This window comes from Pelmatolapia mariae, linkage group LG23 (genome assembly GCF_036321145.2).
Source record: "Pelmatolapia mariae isolate MD_Pm_ZW linkage group LG23, Pm_UMD_F_2, whole genome shotgun sequence".
NCBI lineage: Eukaryota > Metazoa > Chordata > Actinopteri > Cichliformes > Cichlidae > Pelmatolapia > Pelmatolapia mariae.
The window spans coordinates 24,452,490-24,470,241 of record NC_086246.1 but is presented as its reverse complement, the minus strand read 5'-3'; the positions used below and the strand labels follow the sequence as shown (position 1 = coordinate 24,470,241).

The 17,752-nt window shown below is 42.5% G+C and overlaps 1 protein-coding gene across 3 annotated transcripts in view; it reads right to left on the bottom strand.

Moving 5' to 3' along the window:
- The window catches only part of zeb2b (zinc finger E-box binding homeobox 2b), a 98,784-nt gene that overhangs the window by 11,242 nt on the left and 69,790 nt on the right, over nt 1–17,752 (bottom strand). For all 3 annotated transcript variants that reach the window (XM_063467786.1, XM_063467788.1, XM_063467787.1), the window contains exons 3-6: nt 13,867–14,118; nt 7,327–7,395; nt 3,994–4,182; nt 2,389–2,603 (exon numbers count right to left, since the gene is read on the bottom strand). In XM_063467786.1, coding sequence (XP_063323856.1) covers nt 2,389–2,603; nt 3,994–4,182; nt 7,327–7,395; nt 13,867–14,118 — 725 coding nt within the window. The remainder of the gene's footprint in view (nt 1–2,388; nt 2,604–3,993; nt 4,183–7,326; nt 7,396–13,866; nt 14,119–17,752) is intronic.

The following is a 17,752-nucleotide window of genomic DNA, read 5'->3' as shown; positions in this document are numbered from 1 at the left end:
TACCTATCAGAACATTATTCTTTATGTTAATCTGACTGCGGCTCGGCTTGTTGTTAATTGCCAAATGTACATCTAATATAAGCAAACAGTGGAGTTTGTCAGTGTCGATAATTAGAGGACAGGCTTAAAAAAACAAGAGCGCCACCTAGGGAAAGGAATCAAAATGAGTAAGACATCACCTCAATCTCATCTGGAGGATTAGCACTTAAACAATCCAGCTCATTTACAAATCAAGATAACCGGCTTTGTAGAAGGAGCCACGGTGCTTGAATAGGAGTCTTTGGCCATTGACTGGACTCCGGAGGGGAGCAGCAACAGCATTGTAATATGAGGATTGGGACAGCGGCTCAGTCGGCCAGCCCATCTGCTCACGTTTACACCCAGCTGGTAGATCAGGTGAAAGTGCTGGCTGCTGACATCTGATCAAATCAGCCACAGTCTGAGCCTGTCATCCTCGCTTCAGAGAGCACAACACAACACCCACGACCTGGGACTGAACACCGCAAAGCATCAGAGTACATGATATCATCTGTTATTGGCTGAATGGCTCAGTTCTTTTTTTATAACTCTACTTGCATTACAAGGTTTTTCTAGCAGAGGAAGTCCAAGAGAAAATTGGACACCGAGACGTGACAGATTATTTTTCTCCAAACGGGGCTGACCCATTTGAGCTGTAGTTTTTCTGTATGTAAAAGAAAAAAGTCTAACAATTTATAATAAACAGTGGCAATAAATGATAAATTGGTAGTTAACTGACCTTTGTGTCTCACCAGGACCAATTCATTCTTGATTTTTCACTTAGTTTGGCTGGTTAAGTACATTACATTAATTTTGGACCCCCTGCATTAGTCTAGTTATTATTACAATCCGCCAAGTTATTACTGCTATTAGTTAATAGTAAAATGTTTAACTAAGTTTCTTACTGAGACCCATACATAATCTGATTACTGGCATGTCTACAATAACCATTGCAACACAGATTTACAACAGTTTTTCTACTTTTAACAAACCACAAAATGACAATATTATTTGCTACTTAATAGTTAGGATTAGGGTGGTTAAACATCATTTCCTGTCTTACTCATTGTTTGGTTTTGTTTGTAGTCTAGGTTCAAATTAGGCTGGGGAAGGCTGTTCAAATCAGGTTGACTGAATCTGTGGTTTTATAGGTGAGCTAAGAAAATGAGGAAAATGATGGTAACATTTATTAATCATTAATAGCTTGTTATATAATCAGAATGTAACTATTACAGAATTGTATTATTTATGTAGTTAAAAATAATAAATTAACAAATTTTAACAAATTATTAGCCAATGATTTCAGGGTGTCTGAGTGAAAAATTTTTCTGTTCTTTTTTTTTCTTCTTTTTTTTAAAAAGGCCAATCACCTGCCTGCTGGAGGTCTCTTCCTGAGAAAAAGGGAGTTCCTTGTCCCCACTTTCATCAAGTGATTGTTCATAGGTTGGTCAATGGATTGCTGGCTGAAGTGTCTTTAACTTCTAATACAATACAGTTTGGCATGACTGTTGCATGGCGCTGTTTACATGTCTACATAAGTGGATTCTTTACATTTAGAGATTAAGTCGCAGTCTTTAATAAAGCAAAAATTCTTCAATTATAATTATCCTCCTAAGCAAAAACACCAACTTCATCTACTTTGAAATTTACTGCTCCAATTTTAGCTTACTGAGAACTTCTAATTATCCCCAAATGTGCAAAAACTCTGAAAGCGTGCAATTTTTTTTTTGCCACAATCTATCTCAGTGCACATCTTCAACTAAAAGCTGACAAGCGAGTTAAACACCCGTAACTGCTGGATGCGTTTTCACCTCACAGAACTTTAAGGTGATTCATGCTAACTGCCAGCGGATTCACATTATATTTCAGACGTACAGGATATAAATCGTGGGAGAAAAAAAATTAAAGTATACACAGATGTTTATGCAGTGCATGAAATTAGAAGTGGAGGGGGGTGGAGTTTGATGGAGTGCTACGACTGCGGGCTGCACCAGAAGAACATTAAAGGCCAGGAGTGAAGTGAAGTTAAGGAGCTGATAAAAATTTCCAAATTGGAAATTAACACAATCATTCGATCGTGAACACGAGACTGGAAAATCATATCAGGGAGGGCCATCAAAAAACCATTTAGGGCCTCAATTAAAGTTATTACCATTAAAGGATCTGCATCTTCAAAATGCCATGAAAAATTAATAATGATTGCCAATCAGAAAAAATGATCTCCCTTCTCTGAGGGATCGGGGCACATTAGAAATGAAATGAAACAGGGGACAGACAGAGGAGGAGGAGGAAGGAGGGAAAAACAGGAACAAGGGGATGGGATGAGGAAGAAGAAGGAGAAGGAGAAAAAAGAAAGAAAATCCCCCTCACCTGATCCCTCGCAGGCTTGTGTGTGGCCATATGCCGCTCAAGCTGAGTGCGGTAAGCAAACGTGTAGTTGCACAGGGGGCAGGCGAAGTTCTCCTCGTTCTTCTCATGGCGGTACTTGATGTGCTCCTTCAGCGATGTCAAACGCTTGTAGCCCCGGTCGCAGTAGGGGCAGGTCAACAGTTGGGCGAAGGCATCTGGCGTTCCAGGTGGCAGGTCTGCACAGGAGACAGCGGGAGGAGGAGAAGGAGGGAGGAGGAAGGGGAAGGGAAAGCGGGCCAAAAGGTCAGCGAATCAATGGCAACTAACGGGCGGGCTGCCCAGAGTGGTATGGGAGTTATCTCTGCAATCTGCTCCACATGAGAGTCACAGTGTCAGGCTGGCATCCGCTGCACTACGACCTCCTCCCGACTCACACACAGCACTCCCACTCGTTCTCACTTTCCTCCACATAGTTACAAACACGTACACGGTACTGGACGCACACACTATTCCACAGATAGTCCGAATTTCTTTAAACAGCCCTCATTTTCTAGTCCCCCCACACCTAACCACCACCGCTGGCACGTTCATCGTGTCTGCAGCGTGAATCACAATCCCGCTCAAATTCAAGCCCCCCTCTTCCAATTCTTTCCCTCCGGGGAGCTTCAGAGGTGTGCTATCTGATTTCAAGCCCCTGCCCAGCTGTTGCTTAAGACTGTAGGTAAACACCCAGGCATCCGGCGAATCTGTGGGACCAACAGCTGCCCGGTCGTGTCAGCAAGAAGACTTTTTTTCTTTTCTTTTTTTTTTTTTTAAACATTTGCCAGGACATTAGCTGAGCAAGCACCCTCAGTTACTGCAGCAGTTATGCTATAAGAGTAGGCACATTTAAGGCTGGATATCCTTTAAAATGGTCTGGAGTAATAGGAAAGGTTTTTAAATGCATCGGTTTAAAGAACGTTTTAAGACATTCTTCAAGTTTAAAGGTTATTGTGGGTGTCTTTCTGCAAAAAACATCCACCAAGCTGCTGGCAACACATCTAGAGTTAAGAGCAGGGTTTGGGTTAGGTTTTGTCTACTTGGACAACCTTGAACTGAAAAACTATGATGCCAAAACAAATGCATGAGGCTTAATTTGAAAGATATCATATTCTCCTTCCTGAAAATATGCCTGTTTAGCCCTGTGAGGTCTAACCCTAAACCTACTTATGTTTTAGAGAAAAAAACTTTAATAGATTTGATGCTTGCCATCTAGAAAGATCCTTTTTGGTATCCCATGATTGTGAACATTTGGAAGAACAATTAAAAAATCATAATGACAAATTCTGATAGGTTAGGGTTTGGGTTGGGTCAATGCCAATGACCCCAATGACTTAGACTTTACTTTCTTTTAACACGTGGCTAAAAATAACCCTAACCCTGACTCTGAGAGGTTAAACCTACCTGCAACTCTTCGTTAACACAGGGAACCATAGATAGGTTATCAAAATTAGGTCAAAATTAGCATCAATTCCCAATATTTCCTAAGTCATAGCTGTTCTGGGTTACATCTTGTCTTGTTTTCGTCCTCTCACCCTAATCTTTCGACCCAGATTCTTCCTACAAACCCTTGGACAGGACCCGTACCGTTCTCCTCCGGTCCAGTGGCTTCCGGTGTGCCCAGGCGGGACAGCTCCTCAGGGGCTTCCGGGTAGATGATGGCGGTGTCGCCCCGCTGCAGGTACTCGGCGATGCTCACCACGTGGCTGTCGCTGTCATCCAGCTTCCGCTTGGCAAAGAAGTCCTCCAACTCTGAAGTGCAATCGACGCTCTTGACTGAAGTGACAGAGAGGAAGAGAGAGATGGAGATTGTGAAGGAGGAGACTGAGGACAGGAGGGTGGGGGGGAGGCGAGAGGAATAAATTGGATTCCCTTCGTCCCCAGAGAAATGTCTTACAGGAGGATATTGGGAACATCTTGGTGGAAATGTGATGAGGATAGCCACCCTAAAACATTACGGCCGTGCTTTGGGGAGAATGCATCTAAATTACTGGGCTTGCTTGTCACGCCATGTCGGCTAAAACAAGAACTGTAACTTAATCCGAACAAAAGTCAGGAGATAAACGTGCTACCATGAGCCTTGAAAAAAAACTTCACTGACCTAATTTACTCAAATAATTTTTAAAAAAAGAGCCTCATATACATACACATACAGACAAGCCTGGCTTAATCAGCAACAGAGCCACGTTTCTCAGTATCGACTTTCACATGTAAGGTCAATCAAGAGGCTGTGGCTTTTGTTGATTCTGTGTTGAACAGATTACCAGGGCCAAACCACAAAAAGAGAAGAAAAAAAAGGGAAAGAAAGAGCGAGAGAGGAGAGAGAGTGTGGGGGGTGGGGGCGGGGGGCATGCTTTGCCATAGCTGAGCAGAATGAATCTTAAGCCAACCAAAGTGCTGAGGCCACACAATGCGTTTTCTCAAATTATTTCCCAGTCCCTTCTCTTCAGGGAAACTCTTAAGCTGCAGCGTGGAGATAGCTGCCTCCTAAACAACAAACCGGAGCAAAAAGAAAATCAGCAGCCTTCATTAGTCAAGGGGATGGCCGACTTTCAAAACATCACACGTATGCGCGCACAGACATGCACACATACTGTTTACAACCTGGAGAGATCCTGGAGGATGTTTGGCGACCAATTTTTTTTTTTTTTTAAAAATCCTCAAAAAACAAAAAAAACCAAGTGACGTCTCATCAGACTTCACCCCCGTTAATTAGGCTTTTAGACTGCGAGCCAAGGTGAGGTTTAAAGAGCGATTTGTTAGACCGTGATGACTTTGCAGGCCAATTTGCGAAAGGTCAAGGTAGTAGATATTTGGATGTCAAAAATGGCACCGAAATGTCATCGGTGCCAATGGATCGCTTTTGATAACCGTGATGGCATAATTCTCAGTCTTCTCATTAGATGATTCTTTGTGGCTTTGGAGGAAGCGCTAAGCTAATTGTGATGATTGACTGATGATTGACTGGGTGCGGCTCAGTGCAATCAGTTCCTGGACTTAAAGCTGGAAAGCTTCAGGGTAATGAAACATGGTTTACTTTAACATTCAGCTGATGCAAGCGACCAAGCTTCTATCATCAGGAATAATAAAATGAGGACATATTCTGGATGAAAAAACATACATGCAAAGTGTTTCTTTAAGGAGAAAACGACCAGCTTTCTTTCCAACGGACGAGGAAATCACCTGGATCAAAGTGTGCTTTGGCATCGGGGGACGTGATCAAACTGCTCATGTCTTTAAATGAAATCACATGTGATCTAGTGGCGGGGAGCTTCCACAGCGGTGCCACAGTATTGTTTCCAAAAGTCCTTTAAATGGAAAACATTTGCTGGGGTTGAATTTTCAGAACATGAAGAGAGGGAGAGGAGAAAAGAAAGCGAAGAGGAAAACACCAGCAGAAAGTAACGGTAATTAAAGCTGAAGGGAGGATTTTGATTCAGGGCTGCATGGAGTTCTGCGGGGCGAGTTCGGTTTACCATAACGGCGTCCGAGGCCAATTGTCAGGGTGGCCAGGATGATATCATGGAAGGGAGGGTATGTGGCGACAAATCAGCTTTGGTGGCTTAATGAAAAATGGCAGATAGTGTTCGACTCCACCAGAAGAAACACTTAGCTAACTGGGAAAGCTGAAAGTAGCATGTGTAATCAATGGTTATTAAAATCAAAATCACTTCAGCTGCCTATAAACATACACGGGATTGCCTCAGTGATCACTGAGTCAGCAGAGGAAGATTTCCTTTTAATTACAGCGCGCAGTTTGTGGATATGTTTGCTTTGTTCTGTTCAGGAACTCCTCCAGAGACTGCAAAAAGCTAAAAAGGCCTGTATTAACTTATTAACATTCACCAGGCCACCAGCAACCCATTTAGGTTTGATTTTTCTTTTATCCACATGTTAATTAGGCAAATTTTCACAAATTGGAAACCCATAACTCTAGCTCTAGATCAGTTGGCAGTGACCTGGTAGATCTTAAGAGATTCAGGTTCTGTGGTTTAGTGGTTATAACTATTACAACCTTTTATGTTACAGCCAAATTTAGTTTAGTTTTAAACCCAGTTTTGACTTGGATTTAGTCATTTTGACCCCATCAGTCTTCAGCAGGTTATCAATAAACCGTTAAGGTTAGAATTACAAACTAGTGACCCTTCAAATTAATCAAATGTCTTACATACATTTTGGCATTACATTTCTTCTTTTTTGAGATTATCCAACTGAGTATCCAAAACAGGCAGAAGTGCCATCAAAGGGCTGGACATTAGCTGAAATCCAACCCTACTGAAACAAGCCACATTCAACCTGATGGCACATCAAAGACTTTCTAACCTCTTAACATCCACCAGGTCACCAGCAACACATCTAGCTAAGAAGGAGGGATTTGTTTAGTTTCAGTCACTTACTAAATAGTCAATTTTTCATAAACTAGAAACTACAAACATATGCTTAGCCTAACCCTAGATCAGTAGTCGGTAGTTCGGGGTCTTTAAACTAAGTACAATCTTAGTTGAATTTGAACCCAGTTTTGGGCGTGAAATGGCCATGTTGAACAGTTCACTTTCAGTTTGAGAAGCTGTTAACATCTACGAGGTCCTACAAGTTGCAGTTGAGCTGCTGGAAGTAAGTTTTTAACCTCTTAACATAACCTGCTAGATGTAAAGACGGTAAAAAACAGTAAGAGAAAGAAAACTAAAATATCCAATCCTTGACGGTAGAGAACCCTTACCCTATATTTCAGAGTTAAAAACGAAGGACTTCCATTATTATGTTTATTTTTTCCAATAGGTTAGAGTACTAATCATCAACGATAGGGCTGTCAGACCTTAAAGACTTGCAGACTGACAAAGAAACATGCACGTAAGGCACCAGACAAGAATGGCTTAACATGAAAGGTTTGACACACATACAGCAAATGTGTGAACTCACCTGTACCGTTTCCAACTGTCTGCAAAGTGGTATCAGGCCCCAGGGTGTCAAAATCATCTTTTATTTCATCTGCACAAAAACAGAAGAAGAAGAAAAAGCGGAGAAGGGAGGGTGAATACCTCGATGTACCATGCACGCTGACAAACGCTGACAATGAGGCCTTTAAGAAGAAGGTATGGCGAAACCAATAAAGGCACCGCTGTGCATCGCAGTGCACCGCGGCTTTATTCAGCATGCTTAATGAATGCTATCATCTGAGCCAGACAGTGACTTATTTACCTTTAACGTGACAACAAGCGGCGGGGGAGGCGAAGAAAGCTTCAATCGCCAAACAGAGCGATTAAATACAACACGGAACACATCCACCTGAGCAATCATAGAGCTCCAGCCAACACACAGGCTGAGCTTATTACTCCCCGGCTGTGACGCCGCTGCAATCCGCTGCATGCAGGATCACGCTTGTTTTTTATCATATGTCATTTTGGTGGATGCTTTTATCCAAAGCAGCTTGGAGTATTGTGAGCGCGCACATTTTTGTGATTCACCACAAGCCCTGGCAGAGACTTAGTAGTGCCTTGCTCCGAAACTAAAAGGAATACAACCCTTAACCACAAATTAAGAGTTTTAGTTGCACAAACATTTCTCCCGGGCAGAAATAACCTCATTGGTTGGGGTAAACCTCAGGTGGGTGGAGTCAGAAAATAAATAAATTAATGTTTTCTGGTGAGGTATGAAGCCCGACAATACAGAAAAACATGTAAAACAGGCGGAAACTATTATTTCAAAGCCTCGCACACACGATACTGAAGGGGAAAGTGCATTTTTAACCAAAAAAAGACACACATTTGATCTGCCCTATTTACCACTTTTCCAGGCCTTACAGGCCTTTGAATATTCCTTCTTCTGCAGCAACCTATCTGGATTGAAAGCCTTTCATAATAGCCTTTTGTTTGAAAGTTATCAAGCAATATTCCTCAGTCTCTGGCTAGATTTTAGGCTCTAAGAATCTGTGGCTTTCTTTTTTTGGCTCCACCTACTCAAGCCTGACCTCAGCTATTCAGATTATTCCTTCATCTCAAAGAAACCCTGCCTCGGAGAAATGTTGGTTTAAGCAGGACAAGTTCTTACTGCCAATCAGGATAATGGCTCCCGGTCTGTGCAGACGGGGAGATATTGCCCTGGCACAGGTGAGGCGACAGTAAATAAAGGGTGGATTGACAAGCTCATAAACAAACCCTCTTTTCCACCTCCACCTCACGGTCGACAGGAGGACACAGACTTGACAATCAGCTTAAGAAGTCCCTGGTCCCTCCTTCCTGCCTCGTCAGTAAAAATTAAATCAAGGTGCTTCCGAGAACATGAGGCCTTTGTCTTAAAATAAAAAACAAGAACAAAAAACCTGCATTGTCTTCTTTTCACGCATCTGTTCTTGCTCTGCTGCTCCTGCAAGGAGGTTACAAGCGTTGCATTGTGAGCATTTTTATTTTTTTTTCCCAGATGACAGCAGGATCCGATGTATCGGACTATCCCTTGGCTATTAAACCAGGATGAGCGCCTACATAAGAGCAACCTGGCTGAGATAATACAGGAAAGGTGGTGGGTGTGTTGTTGATAATAATGTTATCCTGCTTACATTGCTTTGCACAAAAGCCAGAAGCAAAAAGAGTTTTTATTTGGAGTTGGAAACAATGGGCTTGATCATTGTGGAATGCTTTCTAAGGCTCGCAATTCGGGTTTGCTTGAAATTAGAGATTTGGCTTCTGCGGTGAAATGATAAATACCCCTGTCAATGGCTTCAGAGAATAATGACAGACTCTTCTGCAGGGGTATGTCCTAGTTTAACTTTCCCCATGCTGTACATTTGATTGCATGTCTGCCAAACAGCATCAAAACCACAGTCGCACTATGGGAAAATAAATGGGTTTTAAAGAACATAAATTTAAGCTATGACAAAACAAAACAGATAAAAAAAATACCTCCACCACAGATTAAAATATACCCACAAGTATCAGATATCAGAATGTAGAAAATCCTCCCCCCCACCCCGTCCACCCTTTTGTGCTTAAAACTCCCTCACATTTCTGTGTCCTCGTAGGCACCGTGTTTGCTTTGGGTAATCAAATTTGACTGCATACTTTCAGTCTGACGCAAGGGGATGACCAGTGGGATTTACTGGCCCTTCACTCTCCCCTATTTACCTTGGAGAACTTTTGTTATCTGTGGTCTGAAGGGAGGGACGGCTGCCTCCAGTAGGAGGTAGACTAACACCACATACACCTCTCTGCTATGGCCTCTGGGACACTTACATGCATAGATCCATGCCAGTGCTGAGCTACATTCAAATGGGACAAAGTGCCATTGCAGTGAGTGACAGTGGCGCATTGCTCTTTTTAACTTTTTCTGTTTACATATCGAACAACCCTCTCTCAGATAGACTCAAATTAGTTCCCTTGTTTTAAAACTGGCACTAAATAGAATAAAAAGGCATTACACTCAATGTAATGCCTTTTTATTCTATTTAGTGATATATTTATAACAATTTAATCATTATGTTAAGTTGTGCTTTTTTCCCCGACATGATAGGGATCAGTAATAACTGTTACTCCATGTTGTTGTCTAGCTATTTCATTTGGTAATCCACATTTTTAGCTTGCAATTCAAAGTGACTGCTAGCCATACTGTTAAATAAAGAATTTCCAACTTTATTTCCAACCAAAATTTGCAATTTTAGTTTACTGTTTTAAGTGTATATCCAAAGAAACGACGGGCCAAACTGGACTAAAACCATGAAAATATCTTTAAGTCTCTTAGCTATTTCAAACAGTTATCTATATTTCTAATACCCTGGCAGCTTTAAAATCTTCATTTATTCATAATTTTAAGTCATTATTTCAATTGTTATTTATACTTTTACTAAAGAAAATCACTGTCTGTAAATTCTTAATTTTAGCTACCTATTTCAACTGTTGTCCAAAATTTAAGCTAACTGTTAGCTATATTATTAGCAAAGCTAATAAGCTAGCCAGTTCAATTATATTTAGTTTGTAAAATAAACTGTATTTTCTCCTTTTTCATATTAGCCGGGCTGAGCACAGAATATAGAAACACGCCCTTGGCAATGGATGGGAATTATGATTAGGAATCATTGGCTGGGAATTGCTGCCTTAAACTAATAAAAAGGTCCAACATTAATGTTATTAGCTTCTGTTTAGAGAAGAATTCTTAGAAAAGTGAGTTTATCCTTGAAAGGGAGCATAAAAATGTTACATTATGAAAACAAAAACTGCAAGTAATGTCAGAAAAGCAAAAGAAGAGAGGCATCTGATTTCTGCTGGATCCACTTATGCCACAAATATGTGCCTATTCTTGGTCATGGAAAGCGTCTTGGATGAAAGTGTCCGCTAAATGGTAGAAAAGTGTGTTTTGTTAGCAGTAAATCACTGAAGACCTGAGGCGGTAAGGTACACACCTCCTTGAAGAGTGATGTTGAGGTTTGAGAGCCGACTCTGGACTCAGGAGGAGTCCAGACTACCTTTGGCCCGACTGTAATTCCACCTATTTTCATAGCAGCTCGGATGCTGTTTATTTTGAAAACATTCCTGTTTTTATGGCCGGTCACCGCAGTCACAGGCGCTTTAAAGTTCTGCCTTTGTGCATTTAGCCTCATTTATCCTGAATCTGTCATGTTTGAGTCAAGCGCCTAATAGTTCTGAATCTCGGAAACAAAACAAAAGTGGCAGGATTAAAGGTTTTAGAAGGCTAATGCAAAACTGGATATTTTTAGACTTGTCAATGGCAGATACTCTGTTCCATCGCTTCAAAATTGAGCATTTAGCAGCCAAAGAACACAGTGTTTTCCTCTGAATTTTATTCTTGGCAGGATGGATAGGCATCTAAAACGCTATGGGAAAGTCCTGGACTGCAGTAGGTGTTTAAATGACAAATTAATAACTGCACAACTCGATAGATGTGCAAAGAAAACAAGAACCACTGTTTGATCGAAAACAGAAGGCCAAATTTGGCTAAAAATATATATTTTTTCGTTTTGTTTTGTTTGCAAACAACACAAACATGAAGCAAACAGCGCTGCTGTCAGAAATCCCCCTGCCCCCCCACCGACGGCTGGGAGAAGGGGTTTAAAAAGGGCAACGGGGGGAAGACAGGTGATTTATTTGAAAACGCCTGTCAGTGATAATGATGTCATGCTTTCCAGCACATCGTGTCCAGCCTCACTGTGGGATTAAGGAATGTCAAGGACAATGCCAGACACAAGACTCTGATTGTGCGGTGGAATCAGACGAGGCTCTGCGATAAACTTTTTCTTTCTTACATGCTGTAGTTGTGTCTGGGAGAGTCACCTCGGCTGTTTTTGCCCCGTACAGTTTCTATTTTTTGGCTCGAATATTCCCAACCCTTCCCAGGACCTTCATTCAATCACGCTTCCAAGACCTGTGCAAAAACTCTCGATAGGGGAGTGACGACCAAATCAGTCCGAGTAGGAAGGAGGGAGGGTGCTAACTTATCTCAGGCCTGAGTTATGTGCTGAGGTATCACTGTAGACACTTAGGCACCGCGGATGTTAAAAAAAAAGAAAAAAGAAAAAGGCAGGCTGGGAAACACAGCACCCGCAAGATTGGGAAAGAGACTCCCAAACGCTCTAATGAACTTGACTTGCTCTCCGAAATATGTCAGACGCTTTATCACACAAGAAGCATATTATCTGGGAATTGCAACATAGTTGAATTACAGACATTATGGCACCGCAGGTCTTTATCAAATAAACAATTACCGTGTGCAATGACAGCTTGTTTATCCTTTATCTTGATTTATTTACCAAACTGTCTTTTCTTTCTTCCACCCCTTAAGGAGGCAATATGAACGGTTATTTAGGAGAAGTGAAAGTTGATACCCGCTAAGTTTTTTCCCCCCCTTATCCCTAATAAATGTGCAATTTTCCCCCATATTAAAATTTAAGACTGCTGAATGTTCCCCCGTTTTTCGGCACTGTGCACAGCTAGTTCATTAGCAGAAATGAATAGCAAAGCCCAGCTCATTTAAATGGGCTGTCTTACATGACTTCTCGCCATACTCTGTTCCTGTCACATGCTTCCAAGAATCATTGACTCTTATTATACATGTAAATGGCTATCATAAAAATAAAAATTTCATTTAAGATTGTTAATGACTTTTTGCAGCAGTCTGGCTTCCTTTAATGATTATACCCTGCCCCCTAATTAAAAGTATTTATCTTTCAAGCATCTGTGACTGGGGCCCCTGCAGAAGGAGTTGCTCAAACAAAAGACAATAAGTCAGTCAAGTTGGGGTAGGTATCACCTGCCTGGGATTAGGCAGCTTGTTAGGGGCGAGACGAATTAAGCAGCATCAGTCACTGCTGGACGTTGCTGAAACACCATAAAAACACGCTAAGATTTCATTTCCTGCAGCTCACAGGCTTCTTCCCCGCCCCACCTCCTCCTTATACATTACTGTAAATATTTTTTTGTTGTTTGGCTTTTCTCTAAGCGTGAACCAAATGGTCTCTGCCGCTCACAGAGAAACTGTTTATCATGTCTGTCTGCTGAGGGAGCGTCATCGGGGCTTCACCGTCAGACCTGGCTCAAGCATTGTTTGCAAAACGCTCCGTGGCGTTTGTTTAAGTCTGCTCGGGCACCAGATGGGTGGGGTTTACAGCATAAGATGATACCACAAGTGGCAGGATGAGCACACATTCACTATAGAGTATCCAAGAGTGAGCTTAGTGGTAGTTTTTCTGACTGACAGCTCACCTGAACCCCACACATCTGGTAAGAAAAGCCAAGAGTTCTTATGGTTCTAAATCTTCCCAACCCCAACCCTAACTCTAAACCTAAAAAAATCTAAAATCTAATTTTTGCTTTATTAAGTCTTGGCAATCAGGGTACAAAGAAAATAACCATCCTAATTGACCAAAATCAACCAAACTTAACATTTCTTCTAAAAAAAGCCCAAAACATAGGCTGAGGGTAGGGTAGGTGTTAGTGTTACCACCTATAAGAACTTAAACCGCAAAGGGTTAAAAAAACATGGATGTTTGCATGATTTAAAATATATTCTTCTATCATCTTCTGATATTTCTAATAGTGCAGGTCACGTTTCTCAAATAGTGGATATCCGAGTTTGGAATAAACACCCCCATATGTTTTCTTTGTCATTTCAGGCAACAGATTGCTGCCTGTTTAGGAACCTCAGTGGGCAGATCCACAACTGTTCTAGTCAACAAAACCTAGACTGAAAGCCAAGCAGAATTTAATTAGGAAATCATCAATTTGCCTTTTTGCCAGCTTTACAAGCTCAAGAAAAATCCAGCACAGAGTTACTTTGGGAAGTCACAGAGCTTATCCGCGATCACGACATCAAGCTGATGCCATTCTACACATCTGACAACTGCCAAGGCTCATTTTAAAGTGTCCCATTAAGGTTGCCTGTGCAAGCTGCTTTGCAACCCAACTATTACCAAACTCCTACAGTTGACATGACTGAATTTACTTGTTCTACACTCACCAGTACCGTCCACGGAGGCACTCAGCATGTCATTGTCGGGCCAAATGTGCTCCACGCCGCTGTCCCTCATCTCGTCGTCATCGTCGTCCTTGTTCAGCAGGCCGTGTCCCTCGATACGCGGCGAGACCTCAGGGTTGGTGAGGCTGGCCGGGCTGCCGGTTCCGTTGATCAGAGGGTCTTCCTCAGACACTGGCAGCTTGTCTTCCTCCTCCGTCTCTGATCCGGTCTCCACCACATTCTCGTAGTTGAGAGCTGTGACACAAAGGAAGAACAAATTTGGTCAGTACAGGAAAGCACGGCAGAGAAATAATGCAGTTCTCTACAACTTCTTGTGGATAGATGAAGCTGACGAGGGATTTCAACCAGTTTTGGAAAACTGAGGTCTATCCGCAGATTAAAAGGATAACCCCACATTACTGCTCAATGCAAGGCGTAGGCCCCTTTTTCTTTTGGTGGGTTACACCCCAATTACAGCATCCACGGCTGGAATTTGTGACTAAACCACAGCGGTGGGCAGACAGCTGTCGAGGAGATACGAGCCAAAATAGCCACTAATTTTCAGTCGTGCTCACATGCCTCGGATGCCAACGAGCTGCACCTTTCAGGATGGCTCTGCTCCGGAGCATACCGCTCACATTTGAGATGCTCCACATAGCACGTACAATATTACAAATGTTGTTGCTATGCATACAAAAGGCTTAACCTATAGTGATTTAGATTATTCACTGCATGTAGCCCTCGGATGTCTTCACATTTGCATTGCCAGTGAACCATGAACATTAATATAAATGTTTCCTAACATATTAAAATATAAAAGCATGGCAGTGCCTTTAGGCACATACACACACACACGCATTCAAAACTCCAACAGCAGGGCTCGCCCAGTTCCACAACACCCAGGTCCCAGACATATGCCTGCATTTCTTAAAATAGACGGCCTGTAAATAAGGGCTGTGAACTCAATCAAAGGTGGCTCTCGTGCAAATTAGTCACCACCATCGGCTGGTTCTCAGCGAGTACGCGCCACGGCGTAAATCACTGCAGAAAAGGGACGTCAGAGGACTTATTGGAGCAGTGCAGATGGATGGCATCACATGGGGACACACCTCATTGGCAGCTTGTGCAAAAATGTTCTGTGGTGAGAGCCAATCATGGGAGGGCCCAGAGTCTGAGCCACCGAAGTGAAGAGGTGGAGGCTTTCGTTGAATTTATGTTTCCGAGTCATAAAAAAAGCCTTAGCGAGCCCACAAGTCAGCAGAGCTTCGGTGAAAATCAATAGATTTATATCTTGTTTGTGGAAAATATGCAGAACTCCTCACATTGTGACCCTGCGAGGAATCAACAAGCTTAATTAAGGCGGTTTTTATGCCAAAGTTATAGCAACAAGTGTCCCTGCCTCTTGAACTCTCTGAGAATCAGGAGTGCCAACCAGATGAAGTTCATGCACGGCATTTCTGAAAACGTTATACATATCAAAAGATAAGCCTCCCCACATCTCCTTCTGACACGTCTCTGTGCGATTGACTGGTCTGCACTTGCCTTCAGCGAACAACTGCACAACAGGTGCAAATTAAAATGAAAACAGGGCTTTCAAACGTGGGAGGGGAGGCAGTTGGGGTGGTGGGCAGGGGTGGCAGGCAGGCAGAAAGTGGGGGAGGAGATGAGGAGGAGGACGAGGAGGAGGGTGGGAGTGCGGTGACCTGCCTCGAATACCAATCGACGGAGGAAACAAAACCTTTTCAAGAGGTGTGATCACAAGGGTTTAGGCAAGTTCAGACTCAGTAATGCTCCTTGGGGACGACAAAAAAGGCAACTGAGGCAGGAGACCCACGAGTGGAGAGAGACGTTAGGAGTTCCTGGGTGGTCCACATCCACCTTGGTACAATTGATATTGTGCTTTTATTTGAAAGGTTGGATTGAAAGAGAGCCGTCTCTACCTGTCAAACGTCTAGACGTCTGAATGAGATGAAAGTTCGCCAGACTTAGAAATCTCTTAACTTAAAAATTGTTGGAATTCACCTCTCTGCGCCCCTTCACCCCTGAAGTTTTGAACTTTCCTCAGCAATGTCCCATCAGCTCTGTATCCCCCTCCTCCCCAGCTTGACGAGGAGGGGGCAGCAGCACAGGATTGGTAGAACAAAAGGCCAAGAGGCTTGGGAAGCTATCAACCCGTTGCTGTGAACCTGATCTCTGGATGCAGATTCAATGACGGCCGGGCAGGGGCCGGCTGAATGAAATTATCTAAGGCTGGACAGGTTTTAAAGGGCCTATTCTTCCCTAATAAAAGGAGCTAGGGAGCTTCTTTTTGTTTAGCAACACATCCACCACAGCAATGCACACCGTTCTGACTTCCCACATAAGGAATGAGGGAGCGGAGCAAACTTTTCAGGGCAGGACTGAGAACACCGGACCTCAAAGTAAAGCAAAAAAAAAGAAAAAAAAAAAAGAGAGAGGAGCTTTCTTTTTATTTTTGACACCAGTTTATGTCTCCTGCTGCTTTTTCTTATCTCTCGTGACGTCTTGTCCTCAAGTTTCTGAACAAATTTAAACACGGGGGCGTTGAACTGTCTCCGTGGATGCAATCTTCCCCGAACGTCAGCTGTCTCCTCCGCATTCAACGTATACCTCCAAGAAGGCAAAATGACAGTGGGGTGCTCGTCAAGTCAAACGCGCAGTATTAACGTCAAGAAAGCTGCCATTGTTTAGGTGCCACTGCTGACAAGAGCCTCTCCCTCTCCGAGCATGAAGCATCTATTGGTATTGTGTCAAGCAACAAAGTAATTCTAACCTACTAATATTTCGCAGGCAGTTATTTCATCCCCCTCCCCGAACCTCACTCTTAATCAGTCTTTTGTGTTGCCGAGGAGAGCGAAAGACAAAGAAAAGATAGTGTTTACTTCTCCAGTGCCTCTCCTCTTCTCTCCTTTTCTTACCTTAAGTGTCATCCTTGACAAAAGCAATTACGAACGACGTTTCGCAAACTGTTGCCGCTACCTGTTTGCTTTCTTCTACTCCTCTTAAGGTAAATTAAGGGGGGGTGGGGGGTGGGGGTTCTTCAACTTGCGTTTTTGTTGGTAATTAAAGTGACATGTGTAGCAGCGCAATTCTTGTTTAATATCAGGTTTTAAGCTATCTGACATAACCCTTTCACAGTCCCAGCATTATTCTGTCACTCACAAAAAAAGTACAGAGTGAGGACTAATATTGATTAGTATGGCTGGAAGCATCAGCAATGACAGCCTGAGAAAAAAATCAAGAGTGCAAAGGGACAAAGTCTTATTAAAATCTCATCATTTCTTTGATAAAGTCAGGGAGGAAAAAAAAAAAAAAACAATGGCGCAGGCAATACTTCAGCTGTGACAGTTGCACTCTGCAGACACAGAGAAGCCAGTGGAATTAATTTAGTCCAACTCTAACATGATTGTATTTACAAAGCTTCAGGTTTGACAGGGAACGAGTAGCTCCAGTGATCAAAACACGCTTTTAATGTTGGAATCACAATCGACTCCTGCACACAAAAAAGAAAGAAAAAAACCCACCAAAGATAACAGTTGTCAGGCCACATGCTGCGTTCAAAGATGCCCAAAGTCACTTGGAGGAATAGGCAGCTACCAACTTGCGTCTTTGATGTTGACCGCACGCATCTGTTTGTCGGAAAACTTTTGCATATATGATAAGTCTGTACAAGCCGAGCGTGCTTGACACGGAATAAAAAGTCAAAAAAGGAGCTTACGTTCAGATCCGTTGGGCCTTTGATACCAAAGTTTGCTTTTAAAACATCTGACGAAACCTGATTAAACTCTGTGAGGTCTAAGTAATCACTGGTTATGACCACAACCCTAAATCTAGGCAATTAGAATATCTTTTTTTTTTGTTGCTATTTTTC